This window comes from Arachis hypogaea, chromosome 2 (genome assembly GCF_003086295.3).
Source record: "Arachis hypogaea cultivar Tifrunner chromosome 2, arahy.Tifrunner.gnm2.J5K5, whole genome shotgun sequence".
Classification (NCBI taxonomy): Eukaryota; Viridiplantae; Streptophyta; class Magnoliopsida; order Fabales; family Fabaceae; genus Arachis; species Arachis hypogaea.
The window spans coordinates 23806753-23825271 of NC_092037.1; the positions used below are offsets into that span (position 1 = coordinate 23806753).

Genomic DNA, 18519 nt, shown 5'->3' on the forward strand with positions numbered 1-18519 from the left:
TTTTTAAAATTTTTTTAATTTCTATTGTTTTACTATTTTTGGATCTGAAAACTGAAATTGTGGTTGATGATTATTAAATTATTGTTTAATCTGAATTTTTTGTTGATTAATTTTGTGAATGTTGCTGTTAATTTATTTTGGTGCTGTTATTGTTGCTGGAAAAAAAAAAGTGTTGTGAGTAATGAATGGTTATAGTGACAGTGGTAATGGTGGTGAGAAAAAGGGAGAGAGAGGAGGTGCAAAGCGATGATGATGATGTGAAGTTAATAGTGAGGTTGTGGAGATTTTTTTATTATTTTTGTTTAAGGGTAAAATTGTCCAAAAAATATTATTTTTAGACAAAAAGACAATTTTATAACGTTTTGTAATGTTGAGGATGATTTTAATAACGAAAAAAGGTCAGGGACGATTTTAACTTTGGCCTCAGACCTTATGGACAAAAAAAATACTTAACCCTAATTTTTTATACTTGCTATTTAAAAATAATATTTTTTTCTCTCTATGTATATAAAAATAGAATTAGATATTAGCATAAAAAAGTATACTGATAGTTATAAAATTAACTCAAAATTAATTTTTTAAAAATAATTGAATCTTAATTCTAACTTTTAATTATAATATTAGTATTCTCTCTAAATTATGTGTAATAAATATTTGAAAGAAGAGAAATAAAAATATAGATTAGAAAGATAAGCGATGAAATTTAAAACTAAATAAAAATCTAAAAAAATATGTATATAATAATAATATTTTTATCTGAATTATATTATTTTGTTAATTTTATTTTCTGTAGAACAGAAAGATGAAAAAATAGAGAATGAGAGAAAAGAGAAAAAAAGATAAATATAAAGAATGAGAGTGAGAGTTTGTTAATTTTAAAAGAAAAATTTTATTTTAATTGTAAAAAAATATCAGATGACATACTTTGATTTGTCAAATTACTAATATAAAATATGAGAGTGAGAGTTTGTTACCGAGAATTGTTCATGTCTAATGATGTGTCTTTTGATAATATGTAAGTCTATTTCAGGTGGTTAATTATTATATGTTTTCTTTATGTTAATTTTTGGTCTGCTCCTCCTCAACCCTCCCGATCAAAAACCCATTCACCTTTTAACTTTGTTATTGTTTTCCCTACCTGTAGAAAGCTATTGTAGAAGAGATTCAGCCTGATTCCTTTAATACGATTTGATTGGTTCCTTTACCAAAAACTTTTAACAGATTGTATTGGTAACTAAAATCATTATTTAATGAAGTGGTATATACTTGATCACTACTAAGCTGGTCCAGCAAGGGGATTCAGTTCATATCTTGAAGGTGATTAGGTATGCTTATATTGGATGTGATTCTTGCTCTTTATATGGTTATATTGGTTATGAAACTTGCATTTTGAACTTAGCCTTTAGGATAAAATTTTCATGGTGGAAAGTTCTCAATCATATTTGTTTGTGTGTTGATTTGATCACTCGTGTATAATATTCTGTGATGTAGAATGGATGTGAAATTAAAGTTAATGGTTATAATGACGGTGTGAAAGCAATGATGTCAAGATCTTTATCATCTTTATTGTGTTATCTTATTATCTGAACTACTTGTAGCGAGTCTTTCACTATGAGGAAGATGGAAGAGGGAGAATAAAGTGAGGAATTGTACAAAGAATAGGAAGATCCTGGAGGAACGCAAGAAATCATTTGTTCCATAAGATTTATGACAAAGAACTGACTTTTGAGAAAAACCTCAAGCGTAAGCCAGCAGGAATAGATGCAAATCATTGGAAAAGGTTTATTGAATATCGGTTGAAGGAGGACACACAGGTAACAAATATTGAGTTGGTATTTCATTGTATTTGATTTTAAATTGTCATGAATTACTACTAAATATGTTGAATTTATTGTGATAGTGGAAAAATTACTACCCAAAAATTTTTCACCTAATCCTTTTTTGTGTTTCCTAAAGTTGTACATGACTGACTTATAGACCATTAACATTGTAGTAATTTATCCTGATAACATTTATGTTTGTCATTTTGTTCGTAGGAGAAGTGTAGAAAAAAATGTCATTAATCGTTTAAAGCAACTGTACACACATACCGGAGGTTCTAAAATAATGGCAAGAAAGAGACATGAAGAAGTAATTAATTTAAATTCAGTTCCATAATTTTGACTTGTTTTTGGTAATATAGTGTTGTCTGTTATATGATTGTGTTTTGATGATTGTTATAGGAGCAACGACAGGGAAGGCCTATTGGTAGAGGAGAGATATGGGCCATGAGTCAAAGAAAAAGAATGATTCGTATATGAATGAAGATGCGCGTATTGTTGGGGTAAATCATGTTCTTTACTTTTTCAAATTTCTTTTTTCAATTAATACCATTGAATTTAAATTAGTGTAAATCCGGATCTCACATGTCTGCAGAAAGCAATTGAACATATTGAGAGCCAAGACCCCTCCAACAAGGAATTTTCACAAAATGATTCCCTTGCATAAGTGCTTGGAAAGGAGCACCCAGGAAGAGTTCGTGGACTTGGTTTCGGTCCATGTCCTTCTCAGTGTTTTCGTAACATTCCACAACAGTCTGACTATGGTGTGCAGATTAAGGAGTATAAGATGGAGATTGTAAAACTTAAGACAGAGGCAACAGAACTCAAGGCAGCAGCAGCAGAGAAAAGGGAAAAGAGACAGAGAATGAAAGCAGAGGCAGCAGAGGAGAAAGCAAAAATGCAGACAATGGAAAATTTGTTAAGATACTTAATCCAGCAACAAGGAGGTAATTTGCCACCTGAAATAGCTGCAGATCTAGATTCTTTGAGAAGTGCACCGACCTCATCCCAAGCAAGATGATGTGCGGGCACTAATGATCTGAATTATCAATGTTGGAATCTGAATACTTTTTAATTATTCACTGTCCTAATGACTTTTGAAATATTTATTTGTAGTTTTTTTTAGTCACTTTATTTGTAGTTTATAGTTATACTGTCTATTGAATTCAAATTACTATTATAATAATTTACTTTTGTATATATATTTTTGTTTCGTTTCGTGTGTTTTAATTTGATTAGCGGTTGGTTGTTTTAATAAATTAAAGCAACTGAGTAGAAGAACGTATAAAGAATAAAAGAATTGGCATATACTATTATAAATTCGGCTTTTTTAAAAAAAAAAGTGTAACTCTACATTTGGTAGCGGTTTTTAATCTGTCGCTATATCTTAACAGAATTTGTCAACGGATAGCATTTTACAGCGGTTAACAACCACTGCCATCTCCAAGCAGTCCTATTTACGATTTCGTAGCGGATAGAACCGCCGCAAAACTATGCCGCTGCAAAATACCATTTAGCAGCGGTTATACCAGTAGTTACTATCAACTGCTGCTAAAGTTTTAGCCGCACGCTATCTTTCAACGGGTATATCAACCGCAGTTATCCGTTTGGCAACGATTAAAAACCGCTGCTAATCATGTTCATAACCGCTGCTATTTGCTGGATGTGGTGTAGTAGAGAGGAGAATTATTCCTTAATTTTGGAGGGAAAGATTTTATTCTAAATACAATAAAAAAAGTTAAATGTGGCACATTTTGGTTATAAAATTATATATATTATAAATGTAGAGTAGAGTTTAATACATAAATACGAGTATACGACTTTCATTTTTAAAAATACATTTCATAACAGAATACATTTCATAACAATAACAAAACATTTTTATCAACATTGAATTCGTATTCTTGTATGATGGTAAATTGATTATTGATTTTCTAATCAAAATAAATGCAAAGTGATCTTTAATATAAATTCATCTCTATTGAATAAAAAAATGCATCTCTAATATATTTAAAAAAACAAAAGGTGATTTAAAAAATAAAAAATAATTTAATGAAAAGATTAATTTGTCTTAAATTTAATAAAAAATTAAAAATTAATGTACTTTTTTTTATTTTTTCTTATCGTTAGAATACAATGATTTTTAAATAACTTAATACACATTTCGAATGTTGTACATCCGAGATAAGTTTAATTTGTTAAATGAACTAAATCTCAAGTGCACCCAAGATCAAAGTATTAAATTTTTTTAGGGTTAGGTATTTTTTTCGTCTCTAACGTCTTGGGTTAAAATCAAAATTATTCTAGACCTTTTTTCTTATTAATATCATTTTCAATGTTATAAAATCATCTTTTTCCTAATTTTTGGACCAAAATACCCTTCATCATCATCTCTCCCTCACCAACTCTACCACATCCACTACCACCTACATTGCCAGCGAGAAGAAGAGGAAGAACAAGGCATCGCCGATGAGAAAGGGCATAGCAGTAGCAGCAGCGACGACCCAGTAACAGCAACCCCTCCCTCTATTCGCGTTGCCTCTCTCTCTCTCTCTCTCTCTCTCTCTCTCTCTCCGATGAACCAATGATAGCGACCCTACAGCAGCAACACCTACCTCTCTCTCTATCTCTCTATCTATCTCTCTCTCTCTTCTCTCTCTCTCTCTCTCTCTCTCTCTCTCTCTCTCTCTCCCTCTCTGATGAACCAGCAGCGACCCAGTGGTAATGGCGACCCAATTGCAGCAGTAACCCAACAGCAGCAACCCCTCTCTTTATTTGCATTGCCTCTCTCTCTCTCTCTCTCTCTCTCTCTCTCTCTCTCTCTCTCTCGATGAACCAACGATAGTAGCGGATGGAGATGTGGTGTGAAGCTGGTAGTGGATATGGTGGAAGTGGTAGGGGTGAGGTGAACAGTGGAGTGAAAAGGATGATGGGGAGGATGATGATGAAGGGTATTTTGGTCTTAGAATTAAGGAAAGGATGATTTTATAACGTTTTGTAACACTGAGGATGATATTAATAAGAAAAAAGATCGAAGACGATTTTAATTTTGACCTAAGATGTTAAGAGCGAAAAAGTACTTAACTTTTTTTTTTACATCTCAGATGCACTATATCTCAGATACATTACATCTGAGATACATATATATTTATCTTGTACCCATTGCATCCAAAATATGCTTTAGGATTTTTAAATTGGTAAATATTATATTTATTTTATTTATATATAAAATCCATATAAAGGGTCATCTGATAAGAAAAATACGATTAGATAATTATGTAAACATTTTATATGAGTATAATTTTGTGAAAAATATTAAGTAAAGAAATCTTAAGAGATGAGATTAAAGGTCGATAAATTGTTAAGAAAAATACTTATATAATTGCCATATAAGCAATATAAAAATTTAAAATTTAAAATGATGGTAGAAAATAAGTGTTGAAATCTTTACTAATATCACAAGATGATAAGTGAACTTTTTAAAGTGAACAAAATTTAAGTAGTTTGTTGTCGGGTGTTTCGGTAGAAACTCCCAAAGACTAACTTTGTAAGTTCTGTTATTTTTAGTTGATAAAAATAAAGAACAATAGGAAGAAAAAGAGGAGAGTACGTTAAGTAAAGAAGATAGTCTCATAATATTTAAGAAAATCTTGATGAGAGAAGGGAAAAAAGTTCCATTTATAATATCATGTTCTCAACTTAGTAACCAAGCATTTTGGCAGGAGAACACATTGCTTTGTGTAGACAATAATTTTTTTTACAAATTCCTTTTCTCTTCCAAAAGTTAGTCACTAGATGAGATAATTATCAAAGAAAATTCCTTAATTTTTTCTCATATTTTAAGTATTTTTCAGCTAAAATAATTCAAGAAAAGAAGTTTATTTTCACAAGTTAAGGTAGTAGTTCTAACACTATTATGGATGCTCTTTTTGAAGGATGTCTATAAAAAAAAGATGCTTATGACGTATGAGATTAGTGAAAAGATATCTAATTTTATTCATTTCTAACTAAATAACTTTCTCTACACCTTAAATTCAACAAATTTATTTCCACCAAGAGGGAACTATTAAGTCGATATCCAAAAAATTCAGGTATTGACAAAAATAATTCTCACTACAAACAAAATTTCGAAAATTGTTGGAATTAGCAGCGAAATTGTCGAGAATATTTGACGGTAATTTTATTTTATCAACAAACAAACTCTGATGGTATAAATGTTTCCAATGTTAATTACTATCGAAACTAAGTGATTACAGAACAACCAATTTGATATGATGTTATCGTCGGATTTTCTTCCGACAATAATGTTAGTGCCCCTTTTAATTTTTTCCACCATAATTACCATAAGAATTTTCTCTCAAAAATTCTGACAGTAATATTATTTAATAAAACATTTTTTAATAAAAAACAATTTATATTTAATTTTTTAATTGTAATTATCATAATTATAACATGCTTAAAACTAGATAAAAATTAACAAAAACTAAATGTTTCATTAAAATAAAAAACTACAATATAATAAAGTAATCTTATCAAAGAAATAATGGATAGTGATGTATATGTGTAACTATTCAAAATAAAACACTAGATGCTATAAGTTCATGTAATTGTCATCATCCTTTTCTTTCTGATGGTCTTGCTGCTGGTCCTGATGCAACGACGTGGTGGATGCTGGTGTCTAGGCTGGTGCAAGTGCAAATGAGGAGGAGTTACCTCCAGTACCATTGCCCCCTGCGCGCATCTACTCATAGTAGGCATCCATCTGTTGCCGCATGCGTGGTATGTCCTTCAGCTCTTGTGTAAGCTCCTACCTCAGGGACTATGCCTCTGTATCCCGAGTATCTTTTTTCGCCATGCATGTAAGGAGCTCTTGGTACCTCTGCTCAGCCAAGTGGAGCTGCTGACCCTGATCCTGCAGGCTCTGAGTTAGGATATGGACCTACTCATGCAAATCCATTACATCTTATAGATCTACAAGGCTAGTGGCCGAGGTCAAGGAAGCACTGAAGGTGGACGTGTGTAGGTTATTGGCAAAAAATTACCTAACTCTGAAAATGGGGTTCTTCTATTACTCATATGCGGTCTGATGCCACACGGCATCAGGATCCACCATGGATGCGTTCGAGGTGTTGTCATGGTCTCCCGTCTGCTGAGATTGCTGTGTTGCGGCCTCCAAATTCTGGGTGTAGAAATTCTATCACATTCAATATGAATGTCAATATAGGAGATTATATGATAGTGTGTTATTGAACTCTTCTTATTCTCCTTGAGCATGTAGGTTTGCTTGAATACCTCTAGCATCGAAAAAGGACACTGCAGGGATTTTGTTTGTACATATTGGATAATCATATTACATAAATTGATAATTGATTAAAGAATCAAATATAAAATGAGCTAAGAATAAATAAAAATGTTATATCATATGGGCCTTTGTCTTCATAATTGTGGCCGAACCTTCTATGTACCTTGACGCCCTAGCCGACGCTCTATTGGCCCTATTCGTGGCCTAACGACATCTGAAGCCCTTACACATACAGTGCCTTCTTAATATTAGGCCGAAGCCACTACATCAAGTGGTCCCTCCTTATCCGCACGTCCTCTAATAACATCTGTTGAAGATGTTTTTCCATGCGTTGGTGGAAGATCTTCTTAATCATCTAGTTGTGGGCGTCATTCCACGTGAACTTTTCCTACACAATGAAATAATAGATGGTTAAAAATAGGAGAAAATAATTAAAACCATCATTGAAAAATAATTAATGTTGAATAACTAACTTACCACCCACTTGTCAAATCCATCTCTCTCTAACCTCAGTGGGAACCTTCTAGTAAATAGGTCAAGGGTGGTCGTAGAAAAATTTGATAATATTTGTACACTCCTGTGTACAAGCATTATTATCCAATGCAAACTTACAATGGAATAATTTACACTTATTAAAAAAATACATTAAAAAAAACAAATATAAATAGAATATACAAATTAAAGAAATTTAATGTTTATTCATTCATGCCATCAGGCCAAGTCAGCATCTTAATTACCTACAATGTTGCGGGATCTAACTGGAATCTAAGGGAGAAAGTTGGTACTACTGTCGGGTCGGCCACAGGAGGTGACATGGATGTCAGGATCTGTTGACGAGGTGGATGAGTCCACTTTAACTCAGATCAAAGTGGAGCAACAACTGCAGGACCTCGATAATTAGGATTTGGGACCATAATGAAAGGTTGGTCCCTTACGCCTGTGCTTGCGAGGTCGAAGGCATAGCAAATATAGAGGCTGACTGGTAGTTGCGAGGGTGGGGGGATAAGTCACCCGCCCTCTACCCCGACCACGAGGGCGACTCCCAACACTACCTTTGTTGTTTATGTCTACTTGAAACAAATAATTATTAAGTTTTTTAGGAATTTTGGTAAAGTTTTTGCTATTATTAGCAACCTCCACCAAATTTAATTTTCAACTTTTGCAAACCAAACATATTTTTAAATAAAATTAAGAAAAATTTGACAAAATTTTTTCTTAATTCAGAGACATAGACAAAACAAATTTTTCAGTTTTCATAGTTAAACCATTCGAACTATATATTAAAACAAAAAAAAAAACATTCAAGCAAACATAAAATTCTACCCGTCCTAATGTGCATCCCCTTATTACTCCACAATTTTTCAGCAAACAAGAGTGTCAAAAAAGCACCACTAAACCACCTTCTCTCACTTCCGTCCTAAAACTATATCCTAAGAAAGTAAGTCAGACATAAAATTTAAACAATTTAACATGTCTACAAAAAAATTACTATCAAAATTTAACTACATCTAACAAAATTATTATATTAATAAAACTCTAATTACTCTAACTAGTTTAATTAATTTGTATCAAACTCTAACTATCTTGATAAGAAATTAAACTCTAATTACTCTATGCTAATTTAATTAACCTATATTAAACTAACATATTAGCCTAATGTACAAATTAAACTAATAACCAACAAATTAAACTAAAGAATAAGTACTCTAATTAATCAAAATTATCCTAAATCTTAAATAAATTCTAAGTAAACACTAATCACTCTAAATTACTCAAAACAATATATTAATCACTATAAATTGTTTCAATAACAAATTATAATTAACCATAATCAAACTCCAATGAACGCTAATCTAACAAAATTCATATATTAGTATTCTAAACTCTAAACTTAACTTAATCTAACCAAATTAATCTAACCTGAACTAACTTATTAAGCTAAAATTAGGGTTTAAAAAAGAGTGAAAGTAGTGGTGATGATAGTGCCTCTCTATAGTGGCAGCAATGGCGGTGGAAGGAAATTGAAGACGATCTTTTCTTTTGTAACACCCACTCACAGCGACAGATAAGGGGACAACTATGGTGGCAGAGATGGTGGCCATGGCAAACCTTAGTGGTGGTGACAATGGAGGCTGTTGGTAGTAAGAAAAGAAAGAAAATCAAGAAGAGAAGAGAGAGAGGAAGATGCATAAATGAGGGAGGGGTGAGAATTTGAATTTAAGTTAGATTTACCATCAAATTTTTTGTTGACAAAATCTGACAGTAACATTGGTTTCATTAAGTAAAGCAATGTGTTTTGAAAAATTGAATACTGTTTGAGGCAAATTTCGATAGTAATAGGCATACATTTTAAATTGGGTTCGCGCCACGCCTTATCATCAACTTTTTTTGACAGTTTCACTATTTCAACAGTAACGCTAACAGTTTGACGAAACTACCATGCTAATCATTACAAAAAATGACGATGAATCCACTAGTAATGCTTGATGCAAAATCTAATGGCAATTCAGATAATTTTTAACGAATTTCTTGTAGTACCTAAAAGATGTTAATGACAAAATATCTCCTGAAAAATTTTTAAATTTGATAAGTGTGTCCATATTCCTTCGCTAAGGTCCATTTTCAATGAGTATAATGCTGAGGTGGTCACCAGAATGGATGATCGAGCACACTATGGAGGTAAATTACTTATGTGACCTTTTGAATTAAATTTTGCAATAGTTGAGTTGGAAATAAAAGTCCCAAATCAGTAGTAACTAAAAGTCTCAACTAGTTCCACACCAACAACAATTCCACCACCACCTCCTCGTAAATTAACTCTAACTCAATCGACGGTTAACGATGTCATGTTCGTCGATGAATATAATTTCAGAAAAAAACACCCAAGTGTAGTAATAAAAATTGAGATCTAAAATGAATTGTACTTCAAAATTATAATCTCATAATGAGCTTCAAGTTACTGATCTACTTTAAAAATGGTGCTATTACAAAATATTTCTCTCACTACTATTGTAAGCACTTTTAAATGGTGCTATTGCAAAATATTTCAAGTTAATAGTCTAATACTCTAAACTTTTAGGTTATATTTTTTAAACATGACAATGAAAAAAATGATATATGATCTAAAATACATTTATTAAAAAAATACCACCATTTGAACTGTCACCATAGACATCTATGATCACCATTTTAAAATAAATTTTGACCGATAGTTTTTTTTCAAGTCACAGCTAAAAAACTGTAATCATAGAGGAGTTTAAGTCATGATTTTTAAACATGACTAAAAATATGAGACTTAAAGCCAAAAATATTACAATAATATACACACAATAGTACGAAACTATTCAAATGAAAAAAAGCACTCCCTCCAAAAAAAAACATCCTTTTATCTAATTAACTGATTTAATTTTCAACGAACAAATAATTTTTCACACTATTAACATGAGTTAAATTAAAAGAATTATAGAAGAATAAATGACATGATGCACAAATTCTTTCTAAATGTTCATAATCTTTCAAGTTCCTCACTCTTTTTTTTAAGAGAAAATTCTTTTCATTTGAAAAAAGTATAGTTTAGTATTTGTAATCTATATTTTGAACTTGTATATTATATATCAGATTATCTTTAACACATTGAGAATTTTTTTATATTAGATAATATTATAAAGAGTAAAGTATATTTTTTATTTTTAAAATTTATCAAAAGTTTTAAAAATACTTTTAAATTTTAATTTGTTTTTATTTTATCCTAAATATTTTCGATTGCATCAATTTAATCTATATCTTCAAAATTTTTTGGCCAAAATATTGTCAATATATTTTTTTAAATTTTGCTCTCCAAAAACTTTTTACCATCATCATCATATCTATCTATCTCTCTCTCTCTTGTGTGCATTCTATCTTCTCTCTGAAAATAAAAAGCATTTGTTATTAGTTATCAGCAACAAAAACATAAGAGAGAAAAAAAAGGAAAAAAATGAAAGAATATTGGACCACTTGTGCATCAGTTTTGGGTGTTTTTGCTTTCTGCTAGATCATACTTCAAGTGGTGATCCCACCAGAGAGCTCTGTTTTGCAATCGTACTCTTTAATAAGATCTTCCACTTCTTCTCTGCTTACTGCTACTTTCGACATAACAGTAATAGATGACATCAACACCAATGAGCTCTAGAACACCATCCAGCTCTATCTCAGCTCCTCCGTCTCCATCATCAACAACCGCCTCAGCCTCACACGCACCCTCAACTCCTTTACCTTCGTCTTGGGCCTCGCCAACAATGACATCATCTTTGACACCTTCAATGATAGCACCATCCTCTGGCAGGGGTTTTGGGGAGGAAATGTTTGGATGAAAGAGAAAAAAATGTTTTAAAAATGATAATGATGGTAAATAATTTTTGGAGTGTAAAATTGAAAAAAAAAAATACGTTGATCATATTTTGACCGAAAAATTTTGAAGATATAGATTAAATTGATGCAAATAAAAAATATCAAAGATAAAATTAAAATAAATTAAAATTTACGAATTTTTTTTGAAAATTTTGGCAAGCTTTAAGGATATAAAATAGAATCAGTAGTAATAAAAGCTTAGCTTGAAAAAACTTGTGGTGAATATCTAAGGTGTTCTTAGATCATGTGGGATTTGAGTCAAAGTTTTTCTTGAGAAGATTGGAGACAAGAATATTTAAGGTTCTTAGATGTTTGAGAATTGAATCAAGGCTTAATCTGAGAATACTTGAAAAAAGAATATCATATGATCTTAGATCAATGGATCTGAATAAAAAGAGTTTGAGAAAACTATTCTAAATACTATCACTGCAAGAATCGCGTATATTACCGATGGCCATATCATTAGTAAATTGGTAAAAAACTATTCATAAAATTGTCATTGGTAAATTCCAATTAATATTACCGATAGTGGATAATCATCGGTAATAATAAATTAATATTATTGACCGTTAGTGGCTGTCGGTAAAATGAAGTGTGGGAAAATGTTTATTTTTAATGTACCGATGCCGTATAATAATGTTAGAAAAAATAATAAAATATTAATTCAATATTACCGACAACCAATAATAAAAGTCGAAAATGATTTTTTTGTTTTAGTTTTGGATTTTTTTTAAATGAGTTTTGGAATCCAGTCCAATAAAAATTCATAAGAGTTGGCAGAATCTTTTTTAGTTACTTAGTAAAATTAAGAAAAAAATATGTCCTAACATTATGGATTCGTCACTTTTAGACAATTTTAACTTAAATTTGTAAGGCACGAGATCAGAGAAATCCTCTTCAAATATTTGTCGAACAATGAGATTTAAATTTTTAGTTTCCTGCTGGATTGTTAGACAATATTATTCAAATGGTAGCGCTTTGAAAATGAGATAATAATAAGTGGAATAGCTCATTAAAAATAAATTTGTAAAATACTTTTAAATGTTGTAATTTATCCAATTTTTTAAATATTTTTTAATTTATGTAAACATTTAAAAATAAACCATTATTGAGAATGGAAAAGGAAGAATCTTATTATAAAACTCAACTTTCATATGAAAAAGAAAATGGATTTTAATTTTTAAGCTACAATCTTCACGTATTATTTTTAAATAAACTTCATTTTATTTAGATTTTAAATTTCACAAAAATGAGATGAAATATAACATTAAACCAAAAGAAAGAAAAGGGATAATAAAAAGTAGAAGAGGGAGAAAATAAATAAAAGAAACTTTTGGGACTATTAATTTTAATATTTTGACCATTATTTAGTTAACATAAATATTAAATTATTATTTTATTAATTTATGTACATAAATTTTAAAAATTTGTAGGTGTAAATTATATTGATTTATAAATATAAATTGTATTAATTTATTGTGTAAAATTTTAATAAATATAAGTATAAATTATATATTTTTTGTATGCAAAACATTTATAAATATAAATACAAATTATTGTTGACTAAGTACGGACAAAAAAATGATAATATTTGCTAGTGATGTAACATTTTCCAATAAATAATACACAACATTAGTTTTATGCATGCTTATCTTCAATAGTGGACTTATTTATAAAGCATTTAGACAGACACCAAAATCTATTGATTTCGGCCCCTACTTATTATGTTGTAGTTGTTGAAAAACATTGATGGAGTGTGTACTACATAATAATTGAATTCACATTATATCTCCTTTTCACATTGTTTCTTCGGATCTTTGTCGTGTCATAGAAACTCTACCAACAGGTGGTGTTGCCGTGAATTCGCTATCACCACCATCTTCACCAGAAATCTCTTCTAGAGAACGTCCCTTTGTCTCAGTAACCAAGAACGTGCAGAAGAAGCCTACCAAATTGGTTACTGCTAAAAGCAGCATTGCCTTTCGGATTTGCCCTACCTCATTATCCACAGTGAGGCTCTGTATTCCAAATACCCCCACCATAGCGCCGGCCTTCCCCGACGCGGCGCTAAGCGCGTGACACGTGCTCCTCACGCGCGTGGGGAACAACTCAGCCGGAAGAACAAAGGTGGTGCTGTTGGGCCCAAAGTTGGCGAAGAAGAACGTCAGGCCATAAAGAAGAGCAAAAACATTCTTGTGGGCCTTGACATAGTTATATTCGGCACCAATGATGAACATGAAGAAAGACATCATGAAGAAACCGATGAGTTGTATCTTGAAGCGACCAAGCCTCTCAATGAAGAACACAGTGAACCAATATCCAGGGAAGGTTCCAAGCAAGGCAATCACGAACATTGCACGCGAGGTCTGGTACACTTCTTGTATAGCATTCATCTTAGGCTCCTTTGGTATGAGTCCCATTACTGGAAAAATGTCCTTTTGAGTAAGGTTTTGGCTGTAGAATGCAATGTCTAACAAGAACCAGGTAGACATGGTTCCAATTAAGTGACGACCGTGACGCTGGAAGAATTCATTGGACATCAAGGGATAATCGTTCGCCGCTTTGAAATCCGCTATCTTATCTTGTTGCGCTTGGATCTCAATGTCCAAAACCCTAGCCATGTCAGCAGCAGCTTGCTTTGCATTACCTTTAATAAAAAAAATATAGTTAGACAATAAAAATATTAAATAGTATAAATAATAGAGATATTGGATGTTTATTTTACTAAGTGCATGTATAATTATTTTAATATTAAAATTTAGATAATTAATTTAAAAGTATAATGTGTTTTTATTTGATTGATAGTTATTTATATTATTCAAAATGGTTATTGTTTACTTAACACTCTTCTTAATAAAAACATGTACATTCATTAAAAATAATTTAATATTTATACTAATTAAATAATAATAAAAAGAGAAAGTATAGGGAGCCAATGATTATTAGTGTTACATTGTCTTATCAGGTTACGCTTTTGGGATGAGTGGTTTCAGGATATGATATTAGAGTTCTAGATTCGGAAGGTCAAGAGTTCGGACCTTGGTGAATCCAAAATTAGCTTTTAGCTTTTTATAATATGAGATGTTTATTATTCACTGTAAAATTAAAAAAAAAAATCTCTTTGTATCTCTCTAAGCTTAGAATGGCAGAAACTCACCTGCAGTCGACTGCAGGTGAAGTTGCTTCTGGATGGCTGACACGTGTTACTCTATGGTTTAAAAAAAATCGGTTTATTTTATATAAATGGTTTATTTAAAAAAATCGGTTTGAATTGGACCAAACAGGTATTTTTATTCCCCTCTATTCGTTTCGCACTTAAAATTCGTTCTCTTTCAATCCCTTTTTCAGAACTAATATGAAACTTTCAATTAGGTATGTTCCTTTTATTTATATTTTTCAATCAAATTTATTATTTCAAATGTATTTCTTAATTTATGTTTTTATTCATTCCTCTGTGAATGATAAAAATTATTTAATAAATACGTACATATTTATGTTATTACATCATTTTGATATTCAGGATCATAAATGCCAAGATAATTCATGGCAATTTCATGTGATGGAAGATAAAAATGTAATTATGGTATAACGTAGACTAGTTGATAGCATGAGCATTGTTGAAATTTTGGCATGATCTCTTTCATATTTGTTATATGTCTCTTTAGTTGGTGATGTTATAGTTTATTGTGATGATATGATGGTAGTTTAATTGTATGAGTTAGGTCTTTTTTATTTGGTTGAATTTTTTTTATGGCTATCCTATTCTTGATGGCAATGTCAAAATAAATATTTTCATTAGTTGTTCTTTTTTTTCTCTATTTTTGAATCAAATTTATTTTGAAAAAATTTATTAAAATTTTTTGTTGTAGACAAAATTAATAATATTATGTTCAATTATTTAAGGAGACTAAATTAATATTTTGATTAGATACTATTGTTTTATTGAAAATAAATTCTAATTTCATTAAAAAATAAATTCTAGTTGATAAGTAAAAACACAAAAACGTGCATCACAGTGAAATCATAATTTCTAGACAAGTAAATTATAGACTTATTATCTTAAAAAAATAATTTATTTATAGAATAATATTGAAAAATCAACAATAATTTGCATGAAAATAGTTTATTAGTAAAATAAAAGTTAATTGATTGATTACCATAAAATTTAATTTAACGATAAATTTGCAATTGAACATATTTTTACAGCTTAATTTAAAATCTGTTTACAGCTTAATTTAAAAGCAACTAAAAATGTAAGTTATAGGAAACAAAACAAAATTCATCAAAAAAATAGAAACAGAGACACAAAAAAAGGACAGATGATATCATTTATGCCATTTCTATAAAAAAAACTGTGAATTTTGTTTCTTTTTCAGAATACTAAATTTTACTTTTTCAAACAATTTGTATACATATATTTAACAAAAATTAAATAAAAAAATTTTCAGATAAATTTAAAGAAAAATTGGTCAATATGAATGAAGAAAAAGAACATATCAAATTCATTTGTTAGGAATTTAGAAATAACACGCAGAAAAAATTTAAATTATTTTAAAAATAGTTATTTGATTTATTCAAACCGATTTTTTTAAATAAACCATTTATATAAAATAAATTGGTTTTTTTAAACCATACAATAACACGTGTTAACGATTCAGAAACAACTTCACCTACATTCGACTGCAGGTGAGTTTCCACCGCTTAGAATATACATGAGAGGAAGCATCTACCTTCTATTATGGCTGTATATCTTCCAGTTTCAGGCATCTTCATTCTCCAATAGTACGTGAGCATTGCTGGGACTGCACCAATCATGAGTACTATCCGCCATAGGAAATCGGCCTCGCGCTGCGTTGACAACACGCGATTCTCCTCATAAGTGGGCGCGTGAAAGTTGCTCATGAAGATGGCTGATAACAACATGGACATCAGCCCGGCAAAGATTATTCCCACGCCTTGCATAGCGAAGACTGCAGCTATAAAAGCGCCACGTGTCCTTTTATTTGCGTACTCCGACATGATGGTAGCGGAGAGAGGGTAGTCACCACCAATACCAAACCCAAGCCAGAACCTAAAGAAACACAATGATGTCATCACCGACTTTGAAGTTGAACCGAAAGAAAGGCCAGAGCATATGGCACACGTCACCATGATAAGGAGTGTGACTCCGTACACTTTCTTTCTTCCCAGTTTGTCCCCGAGCCAGCCGAAGACTAGCTGGCCTGCCAAAGTTCCGACGAGGGCCGTGCCGGTGACGAAGTTGTTAACCTTCAGTGGTAGCTTTCCTGGTTTTAGCGAAGAAGGGTCGAAGTAATACAAGCGGCCGAGGAGCTTTGAAACGGTGGAGATGCAGAAGAGATCGTAGGCATCGGTGAAGAACCCCATGCCTGCTATCACTATGGCTGTTACGTGGTACCATTGCGTTCGAGCTGAATCAAGGGCCTCAAGAACTTCTAACCCCATGGTTAACGATACTACTACCTAATTAGCTTACTGTTATTTGTGGCCTTTTATTTGCAATCATATATGTATGCCTCCTCTCGGTATTTATATATGTTCATTAACTTCGTTACATACACATAATTACAAATTGAAGTTACTAAAAAATAATTAATTAATCAAACAGCATAGCTATGGCTAATAACGGGCGTTGAATCCTATATATCTACCATGCTTAGGTGATGTCAACAAGAACACTTGGGATGGCTATGTTTTATATGGATATTCTCCTTGCAATGATCAACAAAGCAAGAAGGATTATGCTTATTTATTATTTCTTTTTAAAAATTTATAAAAGAACTAAATTATTATTATTGTTATTATACCCGTTAATAAAAGTTAAAGATTGGATTATAAATTATAATAAGTTAATATGTATTTTGACTATATAGTTTTTGGATTACATGTGTACAAAGTGAATGAGCATGCGGTCCTGGCATTGTTATAAAGTTTTAGTTTTAGCTGCTTCAGAATATTTACGGTACCATCAAAATCAATTGAATGTGTGTGAAAACTTTGATACACAAAATCTATGCGTTTTTGTATTTTGGGGTAACACAAAAATGTGGCGGCTGAGTGCAATGCTTATGAGTTATGATATAGACTTTCAACTTTCAAGATTGAAAGGAAATGGCGTCATCCAGCCCACACGACACCAAAGATGATAAAAAAAAACTTGTAAAGTGATAAACTCCTCCATAAGCAAAGATAGGGGTGCACAGACCCGGCCCGGCCCGAAGGCCCGGTCCGGTCCCGAACACTTTAGAAACTAATTTGGAGTAATTTCATTGGGTTTAGGGTCGGGTACGGGTCTCAAAAATAGACCCGGTCATTATTTCGGGTCGGGTTCGGGCCATAGCTCGGGTCACCCGAAGTCAGCCCGGTGGCCCGGTCATCATACATAATTAATATTTTGTGTTATTAGTGATGGATCATGACTATTCTTACGTGGAATTTAAGTATTGTAAACCTTAATATTTTGTGTTATTAGTCATTATAAGACTATAAGTTAATGTTTTATGTTTAGAATGCATAAGATTTTAGACTAATACATAAGATTGTGTTATTTGTATTGATTTAAATATTTGATATTATTAGACAATATTAGTATTGATTGTGGTTATGCTTTAATTTTGAAGAATGGTTGTTTCTTGTTATATTTTTCTAAGTGATTTTTACCATGTTAACTAATGGTTGGAGCCTTGGAAATTTGGATATTTTTACATACTAGTTTACAAGAAGGTATCAACGTAATGTAATGTTAACGGTCCGGTTTTTACCCGGTTTTCACCCGATATAATTGTGGCCCGAAAGTGTATTGGTTTCATCGGATCTAGGACCGGGTTTGGGTCTAATAAATAGACCCGGTGTATATTTCGGACCAGGTCTGGGTCACATCAAACCCGGCTTCACCCGCCCCATGTGCACCCCTAAGCAAAGATATACCCGGGTATACGCAAAAAATTAAGAGACATATCCGGATTACAAAAACAAGAGGTGTGCCCGGCC

At 31.6% G+C, this 18519-nt stretch overlaps 1 protein-coding gene across 1 annotated transcript; it reads right to left on the reverse strand.

Moving 5' to 3' along the window:
* Window positions 1-13101: 13101 nt before the first annotated feature.
* LOC112741654 (low affinity inorganic phosphate transporter 4-like) lies at window positions 13102-17006 on the reverse strand. Its single transcript, XM_025790711.3, has 2 exons — window positions 16242-17006; window positions 13102-14158 (listed from the first exon to the last, which is right to left on the reverse strand). The coding sequence occupies exons 1-2, from the start codon at window positions 16972-16974 to the stop codon at window positions 13308-13310; spliced, it is 1584 nt and encodes a 527-aa protein (XP_025646496.1). The 5' UTR covers window positions 16975-17006; the 3' UTR covers window positions 13102-13307.
* Between the last annotated feature and the right edge of the window lie 1513 nt (window positions 17007-18519).